The following is a 22,607-nucleotide window of genomic DNA, read 5'->3' as shown; positions in this document are numbered from 1 at the left end:
AATAGTCTGTTAATGTTACATATTCTTAACTTACTTTGCGAAGAACAAACACTCTGCACTTTTTTTTTTTTTTTTTGAGGGGGTACTTCTGTGTCTTCCTACTTGCTTCATTTCTCCATTTCGTTATGTCTAATTATATCATCATCACCCTCTCCCTTAGCCGCGGAACATAATCGTGGGATATAAAACTAAAATAACCTAAATTTATATCCTTACGTGACATTATCCCGTAACAAGATGTTAAACATAATGCAAACAAGACAGAAAGAGTGACTAAGAACAAATATCCTTCTAGATTTGTTAACAAGGAAGACTTATTTTATTTTATAGGATCTTCAGTTTCGGGACGAACGATCAACAAATGAAGAACAACACTCGTTCAGGGCGGAAAAAGGTAAGACTAGTTCATTTATGTATTTTATTATTTTTGCTTTGTGCTATAAATAGCTATGAAACACCCACAACACTAATGTCTCAACTTGAGAAATAATTTTGTTCCTACTTCGTGTGGATGACGTATTCTGTGTTCTGTTTTCATTCAGTGCCGGATCTATAAACCGCAAGATCCTGTGGTGCGAGTGTTTGTGTCTGATGAAGAGGACGTTAAGTCCTTGAAACTGTAACACATTGTAAGTATAGTTTTTAATATATTTCATTCTGCTCTGGTCAGAACTGTGTTTTATTTGTTACGAATTTCTTCAAGAGTGTTTCACAGGAGACCCATTTTATAGGGAGTTTGTGTTACGTTTAGTTTAGGTATCTAACTTAACTACTGGGAAACTTAAAAATGAAAAGAAAATTAAAAACTTAGAAGAAAAATCACTGACAAAATATGCACTAAAAGTAGAAAATATAACTTTAAAAAAATTAAAATAAACCACTTCAGAAAAGCAGTAAAAAACAATAACTATTTTTGAGAATATGAACCGACTTAAAGAAAACTCATTAAAAGGAAAAGTAATAAAAGTGTCAAAAAACAGACGATAATAATAATAATAATAATAATAATAATAATAATAATAATAATAATAATAATAATAATAATAATAATAATAATAATATAAAGCGCTTGAAAGAACAAAATAATTTATTTCTATTATCTATAGAAAATTGTTGAAGTCGTGCCAAGCCAAACACATTAATGACTCATAAAATTACCATTGAAATATTTTTTTCTCATCATCACCGTCTCCTTTAGCCTAGCCGGCAAAGCCGGGTACGTAAAACTCAAAAATTTCATTTTTCAATACTTTGTTCGGCTTGGCACGACATCAAACATTTTCTATAGGTAACATAAATAAATTATTTTGTACTTTCAACTGCTTTATTACTATTATTATCGTTTGCTTTATACTTTTGTCTTCTATTGTTCTTAATTTATGAATTCGGTTCAAATCTTATTTTTTTTTTTTTAAAAAAAAGTATTCCACTTTAGTTTTAATTGTGACTGTTTGATATGTATGCCTAAATTGGGAAATTGGTTTCCTGAGGCCCTCGTTTTAAATTTTAGATGGTCACTGAAATTTCGGTAGAGGTAATAATAGATTTGGACTTATGGACTATTTTCAAATGTTAGCACTAGGTCATTTGACAGAATTACTTTTGATATAGAGTCTACTAAAATTGAAAGGATGCCCCTATAGATTTTAAGTAGAGGTCCATACTTCGTTTCTACTGCTCGTATTTGGTAAGACCAGTTAAGTTTTGTAATGCACCTATATAATGTCAAACTTTTCTCTTAAGCCCATCTCAAATTATTGGGTAGAGGTACATAATTTGTTATAGGAATTCAATTGAAAATTCGAACGGAATTCTCCTAAATTACGCTCTTAAAAAAATTTGGCTTTTTTTGGGGGGGGGGCTTCAAGTATAGGACCAAATCATTTAAATTCGACAATAAATTTCTCATGGTTGTTAGAATTGCAGTTGTTCATTGAATATTTTTGATAGAGGTAATAATAAATTTTGACTTATAGACTATTTTCAAACGTTAACAGTGATTTTGAGAATCGTCAAGAAAGAGTGACTACTTTTAATGTCCATTGCAGAAAAACAGAGTTTAAGTGTCAAATTAAACCATAGTCAATTTTTTTTAAGGTTACAGGGTTAGGGATTGGTACTTTAAACTTTATTCATCTATTTTCATTTCAAAATGGTATGCTTGTAGATTGTTTCCTAACCCTAGCCATTAGAGGGTTACGCCCTCTCTTTGGCACAGAATTGACGACACTGGTGGGTTTATAGCATATAAGCTGGTCTAAGGGCAGTTTTATAAACGAATAGTGCTGAAAGTAACAATAAACAAAACAATAAGTGAGTGAATAAATTTAAATGTGCAGATAAGTAAACAAAATACATATATAATTGGTGCAGGTAGAAACAGAATGGAACTTTGGCATAGAAGCAGTGCGTTGAGTTGTTATGAAATAAACATGATAGTATAAAATGAAATGAAGTGCGTACACGCCACAATCACAAACATAGTGTTAGATACACGAATGCATGTTAGTTCTTCTGTCTCGGGACGACTCGAGACTGATGGAAACACGGGGAAAGCCCAAGGTTAGTAGTGAATTGAGACATAGTGCTAAAATGGAAACAAATGATGAAGATGATCTGGTATAAGATATATATGAAATATGTCGTGTTCTTCAGCTGTAGGATGTATAGATTTTAGTTATAGCGTGAGGAGAACGTTTAACGGTATATGCAGATATTTATGCGGTGCATCAGTTTCAGCATCAGCTTGTAAAGTGTCTAGGAGTAATGGGTGCGAGACCGGTAGGCGAGAGAGTATATGTTTCAAACGGAAGTCTGCAAGATGTTGAATAAGGTGAGGAAAGTTGATGTGTTCGTATGTCATGAAGTTCGGGTGTGGTAATTTTATGCGATATGCAAGTCTAATAGCATGGCGTTCTAGTATCGATAATCGGTCGTAAAAATTTGTTGGAGCATTGCACCAAGCAATGTGGCCAAATGTTAAAATGGGCCTGAGGAACATTTTGTATGTGTTGATTAAGAGAGGTGCGTTTAAACCCCAAGTAGTTCCTGTTAGACGCCGTAGAAGATTGAGCCGCAAAGTTGCCTTTTGTGTTATTTTCTCTAAATGAGCTTTCCAACTTAATTTAGAGTCGAAAACAACCCCGAGATATGTAGCTGTAGGTGTTGGTCGAAGTGGATGGCCTTGTAGAGATATATTAAGGTTGCGAGTGTTACGTTGAACCTTGGAGCGGCGTTTAGAAGATAGAAATACCAATGCTTGTGTTTTGGCGGCATTTAAAGTTAGTCGCCAAGTGTTGCACCATTGCATAAAATTATTTAGAGTTGATTGCAAGGTTATGTTGATCTGTTGCATGGTCTTGCCCAGAGCTAAGAAGCCGTATCATCTGCATATTGAAACAAGTACACATTATGTGTAGGTTGTGGTATATCGGAGGCGTACAGTATATAGAGAAGTGGGCTGAGTGCAGAACCCTGTGGAACTCCGGAGTATGGAAAAATAGGACGGGAGATGGCAGATCCTATGTAAACATATCCGATTCTATTAGTTAAGAAGATATATATAAAACGTTAGTAACTGATCGGAAGGTTAAGTTTCTGCAACTTTCGTATGAGCCCATAGTGCCAAACTTTGTCGAAAGCTTTTTCCAGATCCATTAAGACGAGACATGATGGGAGACCTTTGTTATATTGATTGGTGATAATCGTCGAAAGACGAAGTAACTGGTCATTAATAGAAAATGAGGGTCGAAAGCCTGCTTGATGTGTAGGTAATAAGTTATGTTCTTGGATATATATATGGAGCCTTTGTACCAGGACTTTTTCGAACAGTTTACTAAAGACTGATGTGAGATGGATAGGGCGATAAGACGTTACATCTTGTGCCGGTTTATGAGGTTTGAGAAAGGTGCAGATTTTGGATACTTTCCAATCGACAGGATAAAAGCCGGTACGAAGAATAAAGTTGTATACTGCAACAAGTAACGTAAGGAAAGAAAGCGGAGCCTCTTTCAGTAGCCAGTAGGAAATACGATCCATGCCTGGTGCAGTATTGCGTTTCTTATGGAGAGCACGTTGAAGTTCGTGAGTAGTGATTGGTGATGTAAGAGGGGCTTCCTCATCGATTATGTGTAAAAGTGACGGCTGTAGAGCAGGAATAGTAGCCAATTCTGTACGGTTACGTGAATGAGGAGATACTGTAGGTGTGAAAACTGTCTGCAATTGCGTTGCAAAAGCGTTGGCCTTATCTAGGTCAGTAAACAGAGGAGCACCATTGTTCAAAAGTGGATACGAAATTTTAGTATTTCTGCCTGTGAGTCTATGGAAAGATTTCCAATACCAGCTTGGAGATGCTTCATCGTTTAATTTATTACAGGCGCTGATCCAGCTTCGACGTTTATATGCTATGAGATAATTAGTTACTGTGCGATGCCATTGCCGGTGATGACGAAGACATTCCTCGTTTCCAGTTTGTTTGTATTCTCGGAAATGCTGATGTGATTTTTGTACTAAAGACAGATATTGAGGAGGCAATTTAGGTTTAGAAGGTTAAATTTTCTCCTCAGGGATGGTTTGTTGAGCACTGGTATGTAAGATGTTTGTAATCTGGTTGACTGTGCAATACATTTCGTTTTCGGAAGTTGGTGGATGAAGGCTTGAGACCTGGGTATGTATGAACTGCCGAAATTTAGGCCAGTCGGCTTTATCATAACGGGGAATAAAATGAGGTTGTAACTGCTTTACAGAGGAACGACCCTTGTTAATGGACAGTTTGATCGGACAATGATCACTTCCGATCGTGTCGAGAACCTGCAATTCACAGTCATTTACAAGCGATAAAGAAGTGATTACTACATCTGGAGTTGTTTCACTGGCTGGTCGAGTGGGACCAGGAAGGTTGTGAATATAAGGTTGTAGAGAGGTTGAAATAAATCCCGTTAATCGTTCTCTTTCCCTGGCACTTCTGCTATGAATGTTTACGTCGGCCATGATAATTATGTTTTTAAAATTACGGGCTATATGATCGAAAAAAGAAAATGGTATTGGATGCCCAGGGCGGATATATATATATAGTGGCTACATTTACTGTGAGAGAAGGATAGTATATAGAGTAGACGAGATGTTCAGGTAGCTGTGCAAATGCCGGAGGATTGTATTGCCGATAAGGAAGTTTTGGAGAAAAGCCAATCAGTACTCCTCCTTGAGCGCGTGCATGTGCATCATGGTAATCGCATCGTTGAATTTGATACCCTGAAAGTCGCGCAGAAATGGTTGGTTTTAAAGCTGTTTCATTGAGAGCTACAATATCAACTCTCTCTTCTAGCAGGAGTGATTCTAGCAGGAGTGATTGTGTTGATGAAAAGATCGAATGTTTACAAAGAGTAAAGTTAAAGCCATTATGTATACTGCCATGTTGGTTTCAGACTGCTGTTTCTAGAGGTGCAATTTGGAAGTGGACAAAATTGCCTGAATATGTAGCTGTAAAGTTTAAGTTGAACAAAGATTTAGCTGTTGAAATGGCAACCCGAAGAATGTGCTCGCGTTGGAATGGAAAAACATTTTGGAGTACTATGGTGATGTAACGGAGGAGATCTTTGACAGTGAGAGCCTGAACGAGAGACTGAGTGGGTGGTGTGGATTTGTCAAAGCTTTGTACTGGTACTGTGAGTTCTGGACGTTCAGTTTGAGCTTGTGGTTTACCCTTACAGTGATAACTGTAGGTTGGATGATTTTCGTTACAAGCAGAGCAAGTGGGTGGTTGCTGCTGATTTTTCCAAGATTTGGTTTCATGAGGTCCACTACAGCAACCGCATTTAGACGTGTTTCGACATTGTTGTGTAAAATGAGAATTATAGGTTTGACATTTCTCACACCGGATTGGTAGGGGCCCTGTTGTTTTGGAAGGTTCAACACGATGAAGTTTCTTATAGATAGGAGCTCCATGAGTTAGGAGATAGTCTAAAGAAGTTTGATTTTGCGATAGAACGCGAACCATGTAAGTGGGGCCATTGCTATTTTTAATACGAATGCACCTGTTGACGTCGATTCCCTCTTGTTTGAGTTCTTCGAGGATCTCTTCGTCGCTTATTTCAGGTATCACTCCTCTGATAACGACAGAAAACATGGGTGGTTTTCGAGGAGGTGGTGGTTGTTTTGTTTTCCTATCGGTTTGTTATGTTAGTTTTGCTGTTTTGCCAAAGATCTCATAAGATGCTTTGTTTCGGAGTGTAGTACCGAAATTCGGGTCCTTAGAGGGAATGATAAATCCATTCCGAGTTTTAACGATATTTTCCATGCTAGCTCGTGGTAAGTACTTGATGATTTGTAGAAACACCATCTTAGGTTGGGTGTATTTTGTATCGAAATCTGTCAGTAGAACGTATAGATTGGTTCTTTGGTGTTGTAGAAAGTGGAAGATGAAGCGCTAGCAGTGTCCATTGCAGAGTCTATGTTTGTCGTTAGAACAGGAGACCGAGATCTATCGCGAGGCCGTTTGCTGGAATGAGCAAAGTCACCAGAATCGGTACGATCTCTGGGTCTAGTTACTCGCGAACTGGTTTCACTACCCCAAGAAAGGTGCCTGGTACGACCGGAGCGAGACATATTTTCATGGTCTCCTGTAGAAGAACCAGGAGCCGGTGGCCCCACGTACGGAGGTAGGTTCTTGTGCATTGGTCCCAGGACCAGTACAACCTATCCGTGATTTGACTAGTATGAGAAATGAAGTGGAAGAAAATAATAAGAAAGACGATGATATCTCAAAAATATAAGCGACCCCCCGAAAGTCGCTTCGTCAATCCTCTAAACAACGTAGGTCTGCGATGCTCACAAGTGCGTATGCTACACCTGATCCTCGCCAACAGATTAACAGTTGTAAGAGAGGATGGGTTCAGCTCAAAGGTAAAGATGGTCAATTTTTTTTTGCTAGCCGAAGGCTAGCTCCCTTGCGAGGGTTACGCCCTCTATCCGGGGTGAGGAGTGCAGAGACTAGTGAAGGAAGGATATTAGAGGTGGTCTATGGGAACTCAAGAGAAACTGAAAGAATCATTTATTTTATTTTAGATCATAATTTCTGTTTATGGTTTTTATTGCATTTTATTCAATTTATTGGACATTATGAACTTCGTTCATAATCATGAGGACAGGGAAAAAAATGACAATGAAGTGCATATGACAGGACAACACAAGGATATGTTAGTTAGACGAATGCAGATTATCTTCTTGTCCAGGGGCTGCTCTGGACAGTAATGTGGACAAGTGGAGCCCTGTTAGCACAATAGGTTACAGTGCAGCATATGTAGGTGATATATGAAGTGGAAGATGATCAGAAGAATAAGCTGAAGCGACAAAATGATCTGGATGGTCTGGTGGAATGGTTTTCAGATATAAAGAGAAGAGGAGGGATAGAGGGCAAGTAGAAAATTTATATCCTAAATCATAGTGGCGGTCGGCATCCATAGTATCCAGAAGTAATGGATGACGTTGCTGAAACCTGTTGGTGATGAACTTTACTCGTAACTGTTCAAGGTGACGGAGAATGGTAGGAAAAGTGATGCGGTCGTAAAGCTCCTGCGTCGGACTGTGAAGCTTGATCCTATAAGCCAGACGAAATGCGTGCCTTTCAAGAACTTGTAATTTCTGATAGAAAAAAGGTAGTGCAGCAATCCAAGCGGGATGACCATATGTTAGAACTGGGCGTAAGAATACCTTATACGTATTAAGGATTGTAGCGGGTTGCAATCCCCAGGTGGTACCAACTAGACGTTTTAGTAAATTTAGCCGAGCATACGCTTTGCGAATGATTGCTTGAAGATGGGGCCGCCAAGTTAAGTGGTGATCGATGATGATACCAAGGTAGGTAACCTGTTTAGTAGGTGATATTCGTGTGCCGTGAACCTCGAGAGTGAGTAGATTGGGGTTTTTCTGAACCCGAGAACGTTTTCGAGGTGGTATGAAAACGATAGCTTGGGTCTTAGTCGAGTTAATATGAAGGGGCCACTGAGTATACCATCGGAGGAAAGAATCTATTGCTAGGCGGAGAGCAGAATTGATTTGTTGAATAGTTCTGGCCGTGCAAAGAAAGGCAGTGTCATCTGCATATTGAAAAGTATGAACATTGGGAGGAAGGGTTGGCATATCAGCTACAAACAGAAGGTATAGAAGAGGCGAGAGAGCGGAGCCTTGAGGTACACCAGAATGGATAAAGATCGGATGTGATGAGGAACTATTGATGGTAACATAAGATAGGCGGTTAGAAAGAAAATGGAAAATGAAACGGAGGTAGCAGAGTGGAAGCCTAAAACGGTGAAGTTTGAACATGAGGGCTAAATGCCACATTTTATCAAAAGCCTTCTCTAGGTCAAAAAGAATGAGGCATGAAGGCCGAGCAGTGTTATAATGATTTGTGATTAGGTTGAGAAGTCTGAGCAATTGATCATTGATGCTGAAATTAGGTCGGAAACCAGCTTGGTGTACAGGCAAGAGATTATATTGAGAAAGATGGTGATGTAGTCTGATGACAATGATGCGCTCAAGAATTTTGCTAAATACGGAGGTTAATTGTATTGGACGGTAAGAAGCAACAGAATCTGGAGGTTTGTTGGGCTTAAGAAACATGAGAGTGGAAGAAGTCTTCCAGTCACAGGGTATGTAGCCAGTCCGGAGAATAAAAGAATATATATATGAAAGAAGCAGAAGAAGACAATAAGGAGCCTCTTTGATATGACGATAAGTTATGTGGTCGATACCAGGAGCTGTGTTGCGCTTGCGGTTTACGACGGTGGCGATATCAGATGTAGAAATTGGAGCTGTGAGAGGATTGTCGTCTGGAAGAATGTGTGCTGCACTGGGTTGTAGATATGGAGATGTTAAGTTCAAGCGATCAGTAGGATGTCTTTGAACAAAATCAGATGGGAATGGGGTGAAGGTAGTCTGCAGGTGGTCTGCAAAGGCGTTCGCTTTCTCTTCGTCTGTGTGTAATGGTTGGTTATTTACTAACAGCGGATATGGTGTGCGAGTAAGCTTCCCAGTCAACATATGAAATCGCTTCCAATACTTAGTAGAATGTGAAGTTTCAGCTAAGTTGTTACACGTCTTCACCCAGTTGCGAAGTTTATGTGCCTTGACGTAGTTACGCACAGTGCGGTGAAGTTGGCGATGATGACGAAGAGCTTCTAGGTTACCAGTGCGCTGATATTCGCGAAAGAATTCGCGAGAACGATGTATGAGAGGTAGGTAGTTTGGCGGTAAACGTGGTTAGTACCTGGTTATTTCAGTTGTGGGTATATGAAGGTCAGAAGCGTGATGAATGGAATGAGTGATTTCAGAGACCCGTGCGTAGAGATCATCTTCGGTAGTAGGAGGCTCGATGATAACCAAATCTTCAGCAATAGTAGTGCGATAGTCATCCCACTTGGCTTGATCAAATCGTGGAACACGACGAGGTTCAGGGAGCAAACGAAGAGTAGGAGCCTGCGGTTGATCGATATGAAGTTTGATAGGAAGGTGATCACTACCTATGGAATCGAGCACTTCAAGAGTGCAACGCTGGAAGAGATTGCCAGAAGAAATAACTACGTCAGGTGTGGTATTCGTGATGGGTCTGGTTGCTTTAGGTATATCAAAAACATGGCCGGTGGTATGAGTAGTAATGAAGTCAAGGAAGCTTTGTTTCTGATTATCTGGACGGCTGTGAATATTGATGTCGGCCATTATGATATAATACTTAAAGTTATTGGAGATGTAAAGAAAGAATGAGCGTGGGATGGGGTGTCCAGGGCGTACATATATGGTAGCAATGGTAACGTAAAGGGAGTGGAAGTACAACGTAGTAATGAGATACTCTGGAACATTAATCAATGCAGGATGATATTGGCGGTGACTAATCGAAGGATGGAAGCCAATGGCCACTCCCCCGTTTGCTCGGCGTGCTGCGATGGTAGAATCTGAACGGAGTAGGGTATAGCGAGGTATCCTGAACGTCATAGATGGGGTAAGGAGAGTTTCGTTCAGAAGGAAAGCCTGAATAGTTTCTTCTAGAAGTAGCTGTTCGAAGAGAGTGTACTGGGAAGTAAGTGACCGAATATTAAGAAACAGTAATGAAATACCCATGATTAAGGTGCAGGAGTAGTGTTGGAAGTGGCGGAGGAGACATGTAATTCGTCAAGAGGGGTGGCATGAAAATAGACATGAGGTCCAGAGTAAGTAGCTTGGAAAGAGTATTTAAAGATGATGTGGGCTGCGTGATTGACCACCTGGAAAATATGTTGACGTAGAAAAGGATGAATATTTTGCAATGCGATGGTAAAAAATGAAAGGAGTTGTTGGATGGAAATTGCTTCGCCAAGAAGTTGAGGTGGTACATTGTGTTGAATGTCAGGCAGGATGGGTCGCAGTGGAACAGTGAGCTCCGGATTTAAAGGTTCGGCCTTTGGCCGTGCTTTGCAGCGATAGCTATATGTGGGGTGTTGTCCCGGGCATGTAGAGTATTGAGGTGGCTTTGTTAGGTTAGTGCAAGCTTTAGTTTCGTGGTTTCCACTGCAGTACCCACACTTGCTTGGCTGGGTGCATTTCGATGTCGGATGTGAACTGTATGCTTGGCAGCGCTCATACCTTAATGGTAAAGGTGGCGGCGATTTCGATGGCTCTACGCGATGTTTCTTTTTATAAATGAGGGCGCCATGAGTAAGAAGATCATCAATAGTGGTTTGAGAATTGGTTAATATTCGTACCATATAGGTAGCTCCTTGATCGTTTTTAATACGAAGGCATTTTAGAATGGAGTGTCCCTCAAGAGTAAGTTCCTCCATGACCTCGTCGTCGGTTAGAGAAGGGTCAACCCGTCTAATGACAACCGAAAGAGACGGTGTTTTACGTGGTGGCGGTGCTTGACGAAATGTCTTAGGTTCGAGGCGCTTCATAATGGCGTGCTTACCAAAAATTTCAAAGCTGCACTTATTTCGCACAGTAGTTAACAAAGTAGAATCGTAAGATTTGAAAATGATTCCGTTTCGAGTGCGAACTATCTGTGCTACAGAAGCGCGTGGCAGATATTTTACAAGTTGTTGGAAGGCTAGCTTTGTATTGTCAAACTTGGTGTCCAAATTGGTGAGCAGAAATGAATAGAGACACGGTTTGGAAGTATCCTGAATAGATGGAAATTCTTTGTCGTCGTCTAGATTCATTGAACTAACAGACTGTTCAGAGTCACTAACAGTGTGATGACGTTTAAACGGCGGCTGATGAGAAGTGCTGTTAGTTTTGTCGGGAGTGCGAGAGCGGGATCTACAGGTATTCTTGCCTTGAGATGAAGTTTTGTGCTTGCGGTCGGCCCCCTTGCCCACCGAGGTAGGTTCGAGAGACGGACCCGGAGGTTGCGGCGGTAGTCCCGGATGGGCACCTGAAGCCATCCCTTGAGATGGTAGACGACTCTGACACTGAAGATGAGATGAAATGCAATGAGATGAGGTGCTAGGGGAAGCCCACTGTGGCTCTCACTTGAGGCAGCAATACGTCCTCGCGGAGATGTCGGTCAGTACTAGCACTGGCCCTCCACAAAATTAGATGAAGAAAAGAGTAGGTGATAATGGCCACGGGCTCCCACTTGAGTCAACAATACGGACTGCAAGGGGATGTCGATTGTCTGTAGCAGAACAATCCTCCCAGAATGAACAAAAATTATTAGTTGCTCGCAGAGCGTTAGAAATCGTTCTCAGACCTTGAATCGATGATCGATTCTAAATGCTGAGTTGAGATACGTCAAAATTGTTTTTTTTTTGCTAGCCCTTGGGCTAGCTACCCTGTAAAGGGCTACACCCTCTTTAAGGAAAGGGATGGAATGGAAATTATGGAATTAAAGGTTATAATCGATGGGCTAAGAGATGTTACTTTATTTATTACTGTATATACTGGGTCATTATAGTCTTTGCGACTATAATCATTTTAGAGGTGAGGTAATTAACAAAATTATATATAGTTATAAATACAGTAATGATGATTACAACGATACAATACATTATTGTGCAAATAATGCAAATGTGTATAAATGAATATGAGGTATGAAATGAGGTGCGATGCACGCCACAACACATAGGTATTGTTAATAAAGACAAATGCGGGTTATCTTCTGCCTAGGGGCGACGCTAGGCCAATGTAGACAGAGGAGGCCCTGTTAGATGACAGAGGGGTTACTGTGCTTGATATGACGGGTAGATATGCGGAAGATGGACATGAAGGCGGTGATCGTGCACAAGTACTAAGTGTGGATGATAAGGTGGTAGGGTATAGCAATATAGTGTGAAGAGTAAATTGAGTGGGAGATGGTAGTATCGGGGGCGAATAGATGAGAGGGCGACGTGATGCATAGTTTCGAAAAGCAGTGATTGTTCTTGCTGGTAGCGAATGGTGATGAAGTTTCGGCGTAGAGATTCAATGTGATAAAGCAATGTAGGAAAGGTTATGAGAGAGTACAAGTAACGAGTCGGACTGGGAAGAGAAATACGGTGAGCAATACGAAAGGCATGGCGCTCGAAGGTTGCCAGTTTGAAGTAGAACGAAGGTGGAGCTGATATCCAGGCAGTGAACCCATAGGTCAGGACGGGACGGAGAAAAACCTTATACGTGTTTAGAACGAGGTGCGATGTAAGTCCCCATGTCGTGCCTGTCAGACGTTTTAGGAAATTGAGGCGGTTATAGACTTTAGTTTTAACGTAGTTCAGATGAGGAGTCCAAGTAAGATGTTGATCAAATATAATGCCGATATAAGTTACTGTTCTGCTGAGACGAATTGGCGAATTCTGTATGGAGAGAGAGAGAAGTGATGGATTTCTGTGAATTCTGGAGCGTGTGCGTGGTGGAAGAAATACTATGGCTTGAGTTTTTGAAGCATTTATAGTGAGCTTCCATTTTCGACACCACTGAGAGAAACGGTCAATTGATTCCTGCAATATTTGGTTGATGTGTCTAATAGTACGGCCGAGTGCAAGGAAGGCGGTATCATCGGCATATTGAAAGATATGTACGTCTGCAGGCAGAGGTGGAAAGTCGGAAACGAATAGCAACTAGAGTAAGGGGGACAAAGCTGATCCTTGAGGGACACCTGAGTGTAGAAAGATTGGATGAGATAAATGATTGTTAATATGAACATATGTAATGCGGCAAACCTAGAAGTGATAGACGAAACGGATGTATGATGTTGGTAGTTTAAGTTTGATGAGTTTGAAGATGAGGGCGAGATGCCAGACTTTGTCAAATGCTTTTTCAAGGTCAAAAAGCACAAGACAGGATAGGCGTACAGAATTATAATGATTTGTGATAAGGGTGCTTAGGCGTTGGAGCTGATCATTGATGGAGTATGACGGGCGAAAACCGGCTTGGAAAGATGGGATGAGACTGCGTGCACTGAGATAAGGGTGGAGCCTATTGACTAGAATGCGTTCAAGTACTTTGCTAAAAGTTGAAGTGAGTTGTATAGGGCGATAGGAAGATACAGCACTGGGTGTTTTTTTCGGTTTTAGGAACATGAGCGTTTTAGACATCTTCTACTCGGCAGGAAAAAAGCCTGTTCGAAGGATGAAAGTGAAGATAGAGGCTAATAAAAGGAGTAGTGACGGCGGACTTTCCTTGATGTGGCGATATGTAATTGAATCAAAACCTGGAGCAGAGTTTCGTTTAGTCCGGACAACGGAAGTGATATCGGCAACAGTAATGGGAGAAGTGAGTTCATTGGGCGGTAATGTATGGCTGACACTAGGTTGGAAGAGATGACTCGCTGTGTTGACTTTATCGACTGGATGAGAAAAAATATGATCAGAGGGTTGAGGGGTGAAGATGTCTTGGAGGTAGTCGGCAAACGCATTCGCCTTGTCCTGATCAGAAGCAGCTTGATTGTTGTTGATGATGAGTGGGTAAGACATTTTGCTGAATTTACCACAAAGCGCATTGAAACGTTTCCAGTAACGTGATGGATGTGCTGTGTCTGCAAGAGTGTTACAAGCTTTAATCCATTGGCGCTTTTTGTACGCTTCAATATAGTTTTTTACAGAACGTTGGAGCTGATTGTGAAGACGTAGTGCTTCGGGATTTCGTGTTCGGACGTAGTCACGATATGCTTGACGAGAGCGTTTGATCTGAGCGAGGTAGTGCGGAGGTAATTTAGGTTGATATGGAGTGGAGCTAGAAGTTGGGATGAACAATTCGGATGCACGGGTAATCTCGGAAGTAATAGTAGAAACGTGGGCATATAGCTCGTCATATGATGTAGGAGGGTGGAGATCTGCGACAGCATGGGTAAGATATGTGCGATATTGATTCCAGTTGGCTTTATCAAAGCGAGGCGTTCGTAGTGGAGGAAGAGCAGTATGCGAACGAGTGGTGCCAAAATTATATGAAAGTTTGACCGGGGCGTGGTCACTACCAAGAAGATCAAGAACTTTGAATGTACTGTTGGCAGCGAGTGTATTTGAGGTGATGGCGATGTCGGGAGTGGTATTGGACACAGGTCTAGTAGCAGATGGGAGAGTATGTATGATGCCGGTAGTGTGAGTGGTGATATGGTCTGTAAAGCGTGTGCGTTCATTCGGAGTGCGACTATGAAAGTTTATATCGGCGAGAATGATGAAATGTTTATAGGTATTAGAAATATGACTGAAAAATTCAAGTGGGATGGGGTGACCGGGTTGAACATAGACAGTAGCAAAAGTGATGATGATTGACTTGAAGTACAATGTTATGATGATATGCTCAGGGAGGTGTGCAACAGGACAAATGTGATGGCGAGATGGTATGTGATTGCGAAAGCCAATTGCTACTCCCCCATTGGCCCGTAATGCAGGAGCTGTATTGTCATGACGAGTGAGTGTATAGCGAGGAATATTACATACGGTAGACTTGGTGAGAAAGGTCTCATTCAGCAAAAATACAGATACGTGTTCTTCAAGTAACAGTGCTTCGAAAAGGGTTTTGTTGGTAGGTAAGGAGCGAATATTCATGAAAAGAAAGACTAAATCCATAATGACGGGTACGTTAAACAGTTGTTTCTTGACGGGATGTATGAAAATGAACGTAATTGTTAGTATAGGTGGCGTAGAAGTTGACGTTGAACACTGATTTAGCAGCTCAAAATTGATTCTTTCATAGTTCTTAATTAAATTTAACTACGAACTTGGTACGAGATTTTCTTGATATCTCCATTTGCAATTTACACCCTACATAATCAGCAAGATATAAATATACTATCGTAAAGGAAAAAATATTTGTCCATTACTTTTTCTCTATATTATAATACTCTCTACTGTATATTGTATATTCTCTATATTGTAATACTTTAAATCAATGTATCAATCGATGTTAAGAAATATGAACGCTTATCTAGAAAAATGTTCTCTCATATCACGATTTAGAATGTCAATTCTTTTTTTCTGAGTGTATGTACTTCTTAGTAAAGAGATTTATATACGAATATATGTATATCTACCTGAAGATGGTAAAACGATTATATACATTCGCACAGAGAGCAAATTATAAACTTGTGAATTATACTTTCACTTCACTTGGGAAAGCTATATAGGGAATTTTTAATTAAACCATTATCAACTTACTTCAGTATATAAATCTAGGCGTGGTCAACTACTAAAACGAAAAATCGGAAAATGACCCAAAAGTGGCATATCATGTTTTGCCATCCTCGAACACAAGTGGATATGTTAAGCTGTTGTATTACATGAGTGTATGAATTAGTAATATTATGTGCCTCTATATGTGTCATTTTCATTATACTAATACAACTATTGACATTGTGTACCAAAATATTAATTATACAGCGTATAAAGTACGTACGGATATTAGATTGTTGAAGATACATCCTTTTTATGACTTTGATAGGAAAACTGTTGCGTATTACCTCCTTATGTTAATTTCCTTTTCCATGGATCTGGATTTCAAACTTTAACCATTAGAACAAAGTGAAAATATGTTTATTATCTTAATCAGCTATTTTTATTATAGTTTGCAGCAGTAAGTTTATGAAATCATTCTTGAACGTATCTAAAGAAGGCCATTGCCAACCACGTCCCACAGCAGTTCAGTTGAATCCGGATACTACAACAGCACAGGTATTTAAAATTCTACATTGAATATAAATTGGACATAGATTTATTTATAGTGTAGCCGAATTTGTAGTTTCATTTTTTATTTGTTGATGAAATCAGAGGTAGCACTTATTGGCTAGGCATTTAGAATTAATGATATCCAGCACCTGTGCCATTTTTATTTTCATAGGCTTTGATTTATTTATATGATGCATTTTACTTCTAATTTCACTTAAATGTGTTTTAAATTTTAATGATTTGAGTTCATTGATTTATTCTTCAAATCTGTTTAATGTTTCTTATTTATTCAAAATAAAATTCTGTGATATGTGCATGCAATATATAATATAAATATTTATTTATAATAATCAATTTTGGTTTAATTAATACTAAAATTTATGGACAATGCAAATTCATTTTGGAAAAGTAAGGGGGGCATTTAACTAGCCTTGAAGAAAAATCGACAAAATCACATGATTAAAAGTCTCGCTAACTTTAAAGAAACGGGAAAAAATAATGTTCCATATAAACCATGATCTTAAAAAAATAAATGTTGCATACTTCCTCAACGCCGTAAACAATTATATCACGGGTGTCTCACTCAAAGGTAGGCCCTACAAAAATCGTGTCATTGTGTAAATATTTAGAAAGCTTTAATGAAATTTTACAGAAAATGTAATGTATTTCATGAAAAAATGACACAATAACATTGTACTCCGTAGGCACTGAAAAATTGTATCAACAGACAAGTTCCGCGAGTTAGTGTTCCTGCGCTCATGTTTTTGGTGAAGTGCGATACGTGACGTAAGGTGTTTGCCTCTTTTCATGTCGTAGTCAAGATGTATCGTTATTCTGTTGAACAGTGTGTATTCATTTTGAAATATTATTGGATTAGTAGTTCCATTAATGTATGTCAAAGAATGTTTTAGAACAGTTTGGTGGTCGACTCTCACTGTCTAATCGCTGCATACAAACTTGCTACGTCATGTTCAAATGTGTTTAGAAGCTGGGGAAGAACATTTTCAGCACTTCTTCTTGTAATTCAATTTCATTTCGTTTCCTCTTAACTTACCTTTTTTCACAACAATTTCGAATAGACTGCCTTCGAGTGGAACACCCTGTATAAAGAATTTACAGACTATCGCTTGAATACAATTACTGTAAATGTTGTTTAGGAAGGAAAGTTTTACAAAATTGTTTTTAGAATTTTAGCTTCGATAATCATTCTTCAACATTTCTTTTATGTTGCATTAATGACCATTCGCAAGTCTTCGTGTGTATTACCCGTCGCACGAGTCTGTGCATTTGTTTTGTAGTGGCGCTGCTGCTGTGTTTATGTTTTGGTACTGGGCGAAGGGGGTGGTGAGAGGGAAGGTACGAATGGTTTTCTGTATTCCTTTACAGGGTTGCCAGGACGTCTTCCTACAAAGTAACAGGCCTTGTGCCTCAACTAGATCTTCCGCCGTCAAACACCCCCGTTTCCCTCATAGAGTATACTGTGCAAATCATTTCTCTATTTTATTCTCCTGCCGGCACCATCAACACAGTGTTAAGCGTAACTGAATTAAAATATTTCTAATCATATCCTTTTGATTTTCTCGAAAACCTGACCATAAAAGAAATCTCAAGAAACTAGTACCTCTGGCGACCCTACCATGTTGCTCCTATCACTTGTGAACAAGGAAGTTAGTTCTCAACTTCGCCGCATGGAGAGAAAAATCAGACAAGAAATAAAATAATGTATTGCATTCCACATTACTGTATTTAAAATGATAATAGTTTAAGATGTTAGGTACTTGGTTCATTTCTACGTAACAGCATTTATCTTTGTGTATCTAATACTGTGGCGTAATCATGGTGCTAGTTCAATAAAGATGTAAGGAAATCCGTTTGGAAAAATAGAAATTAAAATGATAAAAATTGACGTACCACTTCTGATATATAACTTTAGTATACTATATGATATTTTTATATTTCATTTTCACCAAACAGGGAGTATATCAAATGATATTACTATATAATAAAATTTAATTGGGTAGTTGCTGGCAAACTTTCTGGAGATCCATTCCTTGATATGTTAATATGTTAATAAATAATGCAAAAATGTTAATATATTGCTTCGTATAATTTAAATAACTCGAAGGAAATAGCACTACAAGGAAAGAAAATATCATTTCACAAGCATAACGCGTATAAGGTACAGATCTGAAGGTACAGAGGCACAATGTAACACAAATGAACAATACCAATGGAGATGTTGAAAAAATACAGAAAGTTCAGAATCACGAACCTCAACATGAAAAGCCGCGATATAAGAGGACACAGGCTACTAATACGAAGTCTAACCGCCTCGAACATACACAAGGACGACATCTGACCCCCATACTATAGATCAGATGGTTTATCAAGTCTGAAGGAAGACGCAACCATTCCTCTAACAATAAGAGGGTTGAGCGAAATTCAGAAATTGTTCGTGGTGGTGGATTGCGCTGCACTGTTCGTCGTTCGAGAGCATTCCAAACATACTGGATTGGATTAAGGTCCGCTGAGTATGCAGGCCATTTTTAAGTTACATATTTTCTGTTTCCATATAATTCAACGCAAGGTGTGCATGGTGTAATCCATAAAAAAGGGCCAAATGCTACACGGAAATTCGAATAATGTATTGAGGATTTCATTCCAACAATGTTATGTCGTCAAGTTTCTATGTTCCACAATATGAAGGTCCATTTTCCTATCCAGCATGATGGAACCACCTCTAAAAACTAGCATTTCCAATGAAGTTAGGATTATATGTTTCTGGTTGCCTCCACACGAGTATCCGACCGTCCTCAGATGATAGTCATCAGAGAATATTACTCATGCCTACTAGTTTTCTTTCTATCTAAAATGTTCCTGAAACCATGTGTATCACGCACATTTGTGATCTCGTTTCAATGGCACACAACACAGGCTTCCTGGTACACACTCCTTCTTTATTAAATCACTTACGTATAAACAATTTCACGACTGACACTTTGTCCCATAGCACGAAACATATCATATGCCAGTTTAGAACATGGAGTTTGACGGTTACATCTGGCTGTGATTTTACGAATTCAATTATAAGGCACTGATGTCCTTGGACGATATCCTACATTACGTATACTGACAGTAGGACAGTTTTGAAGTTAATACAACGTTCATGACATTACACTTTTTTTCATATTGAATTTACGAGCCACTTCCATACAGGACCGACGTATTTCCAGTCGTCAAACTATTCGATCTCGATAAACATCACTGAAATGTAGTCTACGGTTCATTTTAAGGCCTCCACAATTGATATCCCACGCACAAAACACCACTTCACTGCTTGCAAACTGGGCCAATACTAGACTGTGATTTGAGCTAAAAGGTACAAATTGTTCTCCTTGGTTGCTAAGACGTGTAAGATGCTGTTCACACTATATGGAGACCACTCGCACTGCTTGTGCTTTTCTCTGTTTGTACTTCTCTCATACAAGTGTTAGATGTGCCCGCAATACCACGATCTCCCTAGCTGGGTAAGGTATGCGGAAAAGTGTACTTTCGTTGCACTATTTCTCCCACTACCTATTAGCCATTATGTCGAATGCATTAATCTGTCCCTACACTGACGTTTCAATCAGTTTAATAAGTTTGAGTTGGTACGGGTAAGGGCTTTGACAGGGTTCAAAACAATCAGGTTGGTGAACATTGTTATCTACAACTATCAATGCCTATCATTATTCATATTGTAGCTAACATGGAACAACAAGTGAAACTCCTCTGTTAGAAAATGTACATTATCAAAGGCAGTAGTTTCAAACTGGATCCTCTGTGAAGTCTTGGTTTGATTATCCCATTTTCAACTAATCACATAGAGAGAACAAGGATCAGGCAGAAACCTTGTGGGATCGTAGAGTCTCAGTGGTAGAGCGTTCACCTCTGGTGCGTAGGATTCCTTTCTCGGTCCTAACTTGCACCAAGTGGACTTTGTGTGTTTTGTTTATGTTCTTCCGTTTCCTTCCACTTTCTTCATTCCGTCATTTCATTCACTCTCATAATCACTATGTTCCCCGGCATAACCATGGGATATAAAACTGAAAAGAAACTGGAAAAAATTATCGTCAGCGATGATAGACAAAGGAGAAATCGGTGACGTAGTCGATAGTTTTGCAGATACTGGTAATTACACTTTCAGTGGCTTTTTGATTACATTCCAGTACCTCATATCCTACCTTCCTTTGCGTTTTCTGTTATCTTCATGACCCTCGTCTGACTGTAAAATCATAAATCTACGTAGTAAATCGGGAGATCTAAAATGAATGATAAAGAGTATCAGTTCAGCATTTATGGACCATGAACTAAAAAAGAAAATATATTATTCCACTCATGAGAGCTGACAACAGGCTATAGGTTAATTTCAACCATACTTCATAGTCTTCAGGTATGATCTGGTGCCAGCCATTTTGTGAGCTACAACACTCCATATATCCATTACAAAGAGAGAGAAATCAACCTTGACGCATCATTCCAATGAACTAATTTCCACTCATCCACTGATTATATCTGATGCTATACGTAACACCAGGAACCATGTAATATTGTCTTATTATATTACATTAGTAGTAGAAAATGGATCGATCTGGAACAACCTAGCCCAACATAGAACAACTCAGGAGCCCCTGGTAAATTGAGCACCTTACACCGTGAACCCACGGTCTTTTACGACCTCCATTTTAGGGGTGAATTTATTCCCTTTTATGAACACTTTTTATGGGGGTGTAGGGGAAAGTGGGGGAATACCACGCAACGAGGGAATACCACGCACCCTATTTTCTCAGTTCTAATGCTTCGAAACTGATTCAGATTAGTGCTAATATCTAGCTTAGACTATGAAAGACATATTGCATGAGCGAGGCGCCAGTTGCTGCTAGGTGTGGTTTATGGCATGGCGAAATGTTGTTTTGTTGTAATTTCTTCTAATTTACTTCGTTTGCAGATTTAGAGATATGTATTGAAATACTTAGTTGATTTTTATAATGTGTATACAATATTTTAGCGTAGTGTGTTAGTATTAAGTTCATGCTAAATCTGTTTATATGAAACGACGTGAGACTTCTGAAGGTTCAATTTTTCTTTCTCGGCTTGGAATGGGGTAATTGCACGCATGTCGTCCATTGTGCGTGGTATTGCCCCTCCACGAAGAAGTTATCAAAAAAGTTTATGCTGCGTTTCTTTTCCTTCTTTTATGTATATTGCAGATGCCATGACACTATATTAGGCATACAGAGAAGTGCAAATGGACATTAAAACAACTACCAAACGCCATAGGAGCAATAAATGGCGGAAGAAAAATTAGAGAGGTAGTAAATGATTTTGGGATACATGAGGCTACATTAAGAACAAAAGTGAAAGCTGGGACTGTCTGTTCTAAGAAAATGGGAAGAAAAGCTGTATTGAGCTCTACACAAAAAGCGGAACTTTCTGGTCACGCTTTACATTTAGCCAAGTTGTTTTACGGAATGTCTTTAATTCAACTACGCAGAAAAGCTTATGAATACGCAGAAGCTAATAATATCAAACACAGTTTGAATAAAAAAAAAGGTCGACTTGCTGGGAATGATTCCACGATAAGGTTAAGGAAATCTGAAGCAATTAGTATTAACAGGGTCGACGAATTCAATGAAGAAGAGGTGAAAGAGTATTTTAAGAACCTGACAGAGTTACCGAAAATATCATTTCTGCGAAGATTAGATCTTTAACGTTGACGAAACAGGTATATTCATAGTATAGACAAACTAGCAGTTGACCTAAACGTACAGTCAACAAACGACCTAAGTTTATGGAAAGATATTCTGATGCTTCACGTTAAGGAATTAGTGCGTGCCAATACCCGATGTAATGCGTGTCATTACCCGATGTGGTGGGGAATACCACGCGTTTCTCGTTTTCCACAAACTTTATTTTTACAGAATCTATGAAAATCAAGGAGCACTACCGACGACCGAATATGAAACTAGAATGATTAAGTTACAACATACATTTTCCTCATGTTAATTTGTTTGATTTGTAGCGAGATATTGGAAAATGTACCTTAAGTGCGTGGTATTCCCCCACTTTCCCCTACTCGTTCTCTTTTATGAGCACATTTTAGGGGTGAACTCGTTCCCTTTTATGAGCATATTTTCCAACCCCTATTTTAACATAGCAGATAACACATAAGATTACGAACACATATAAGAGCAGATAACACATAGCAGAGACTACGTAACATAGCAAGGGTGTACTTGTTCCCTTTTATGATCACTTTTTCAACCCCTATTTGAACATAGCACATAACACATAAGATTACGAACACATAGAAGAGCAGATAACACATAGCACTATTTTAACATAGCAGGTAACACATAAGACCACGAACACATAGAAGAGCAGAAGACTACGTAACATAGCAAGGGTGAACTCGTGCTCTTTTATAAGCTTATTTTCCAACCCCTATTTGAACATAGTACATAA

At 39.2% G+C, this 22,607-nt stretch overlaps 1 protein-coding gene across 1 annotated transcript in view; it reads left to right on the top strand.

Annotated features, from left to right (window-relative positions):
• LOC145682007 (uncharacterized) overlaps positions 1–22,607 on the top strand; it is a 149,997-nt gene that overhangs the window by 76,891 nt on the left and 50,499 nt on the right. Inside the window, exons 2-3 of the mRNA XM_081753610.1 lie at positions 331–394; positions 16,003–16,109. Coding sequence (XP_081609736.1) covers positions 331–394; positions 16,003–16,109 — 171 coding nt within the window. The remainder of the gene's footprint in view (positions 1–330; positions 395–16,002; positions 16,110–22,607) is intronic.

The sequence above is a fragment of the Thermobia domestica genome, chromosome 3, assembly GCF_964235325.1.
Source record: "Thermobia domestica chromosome 3, izTheDome1.hap1.1, whole genome shotgun sequence".
In the NCBI taxonomy this organism is placed as follows: Eukaryota; Metazoa; Arthropoda; class Insecta; order Zygentoma; family Lepismatidae; genus Thermobia; species Thermobia domestica.
This window is presented reverse-complemented; position numbering and strand designations above follow the sequence as displayed.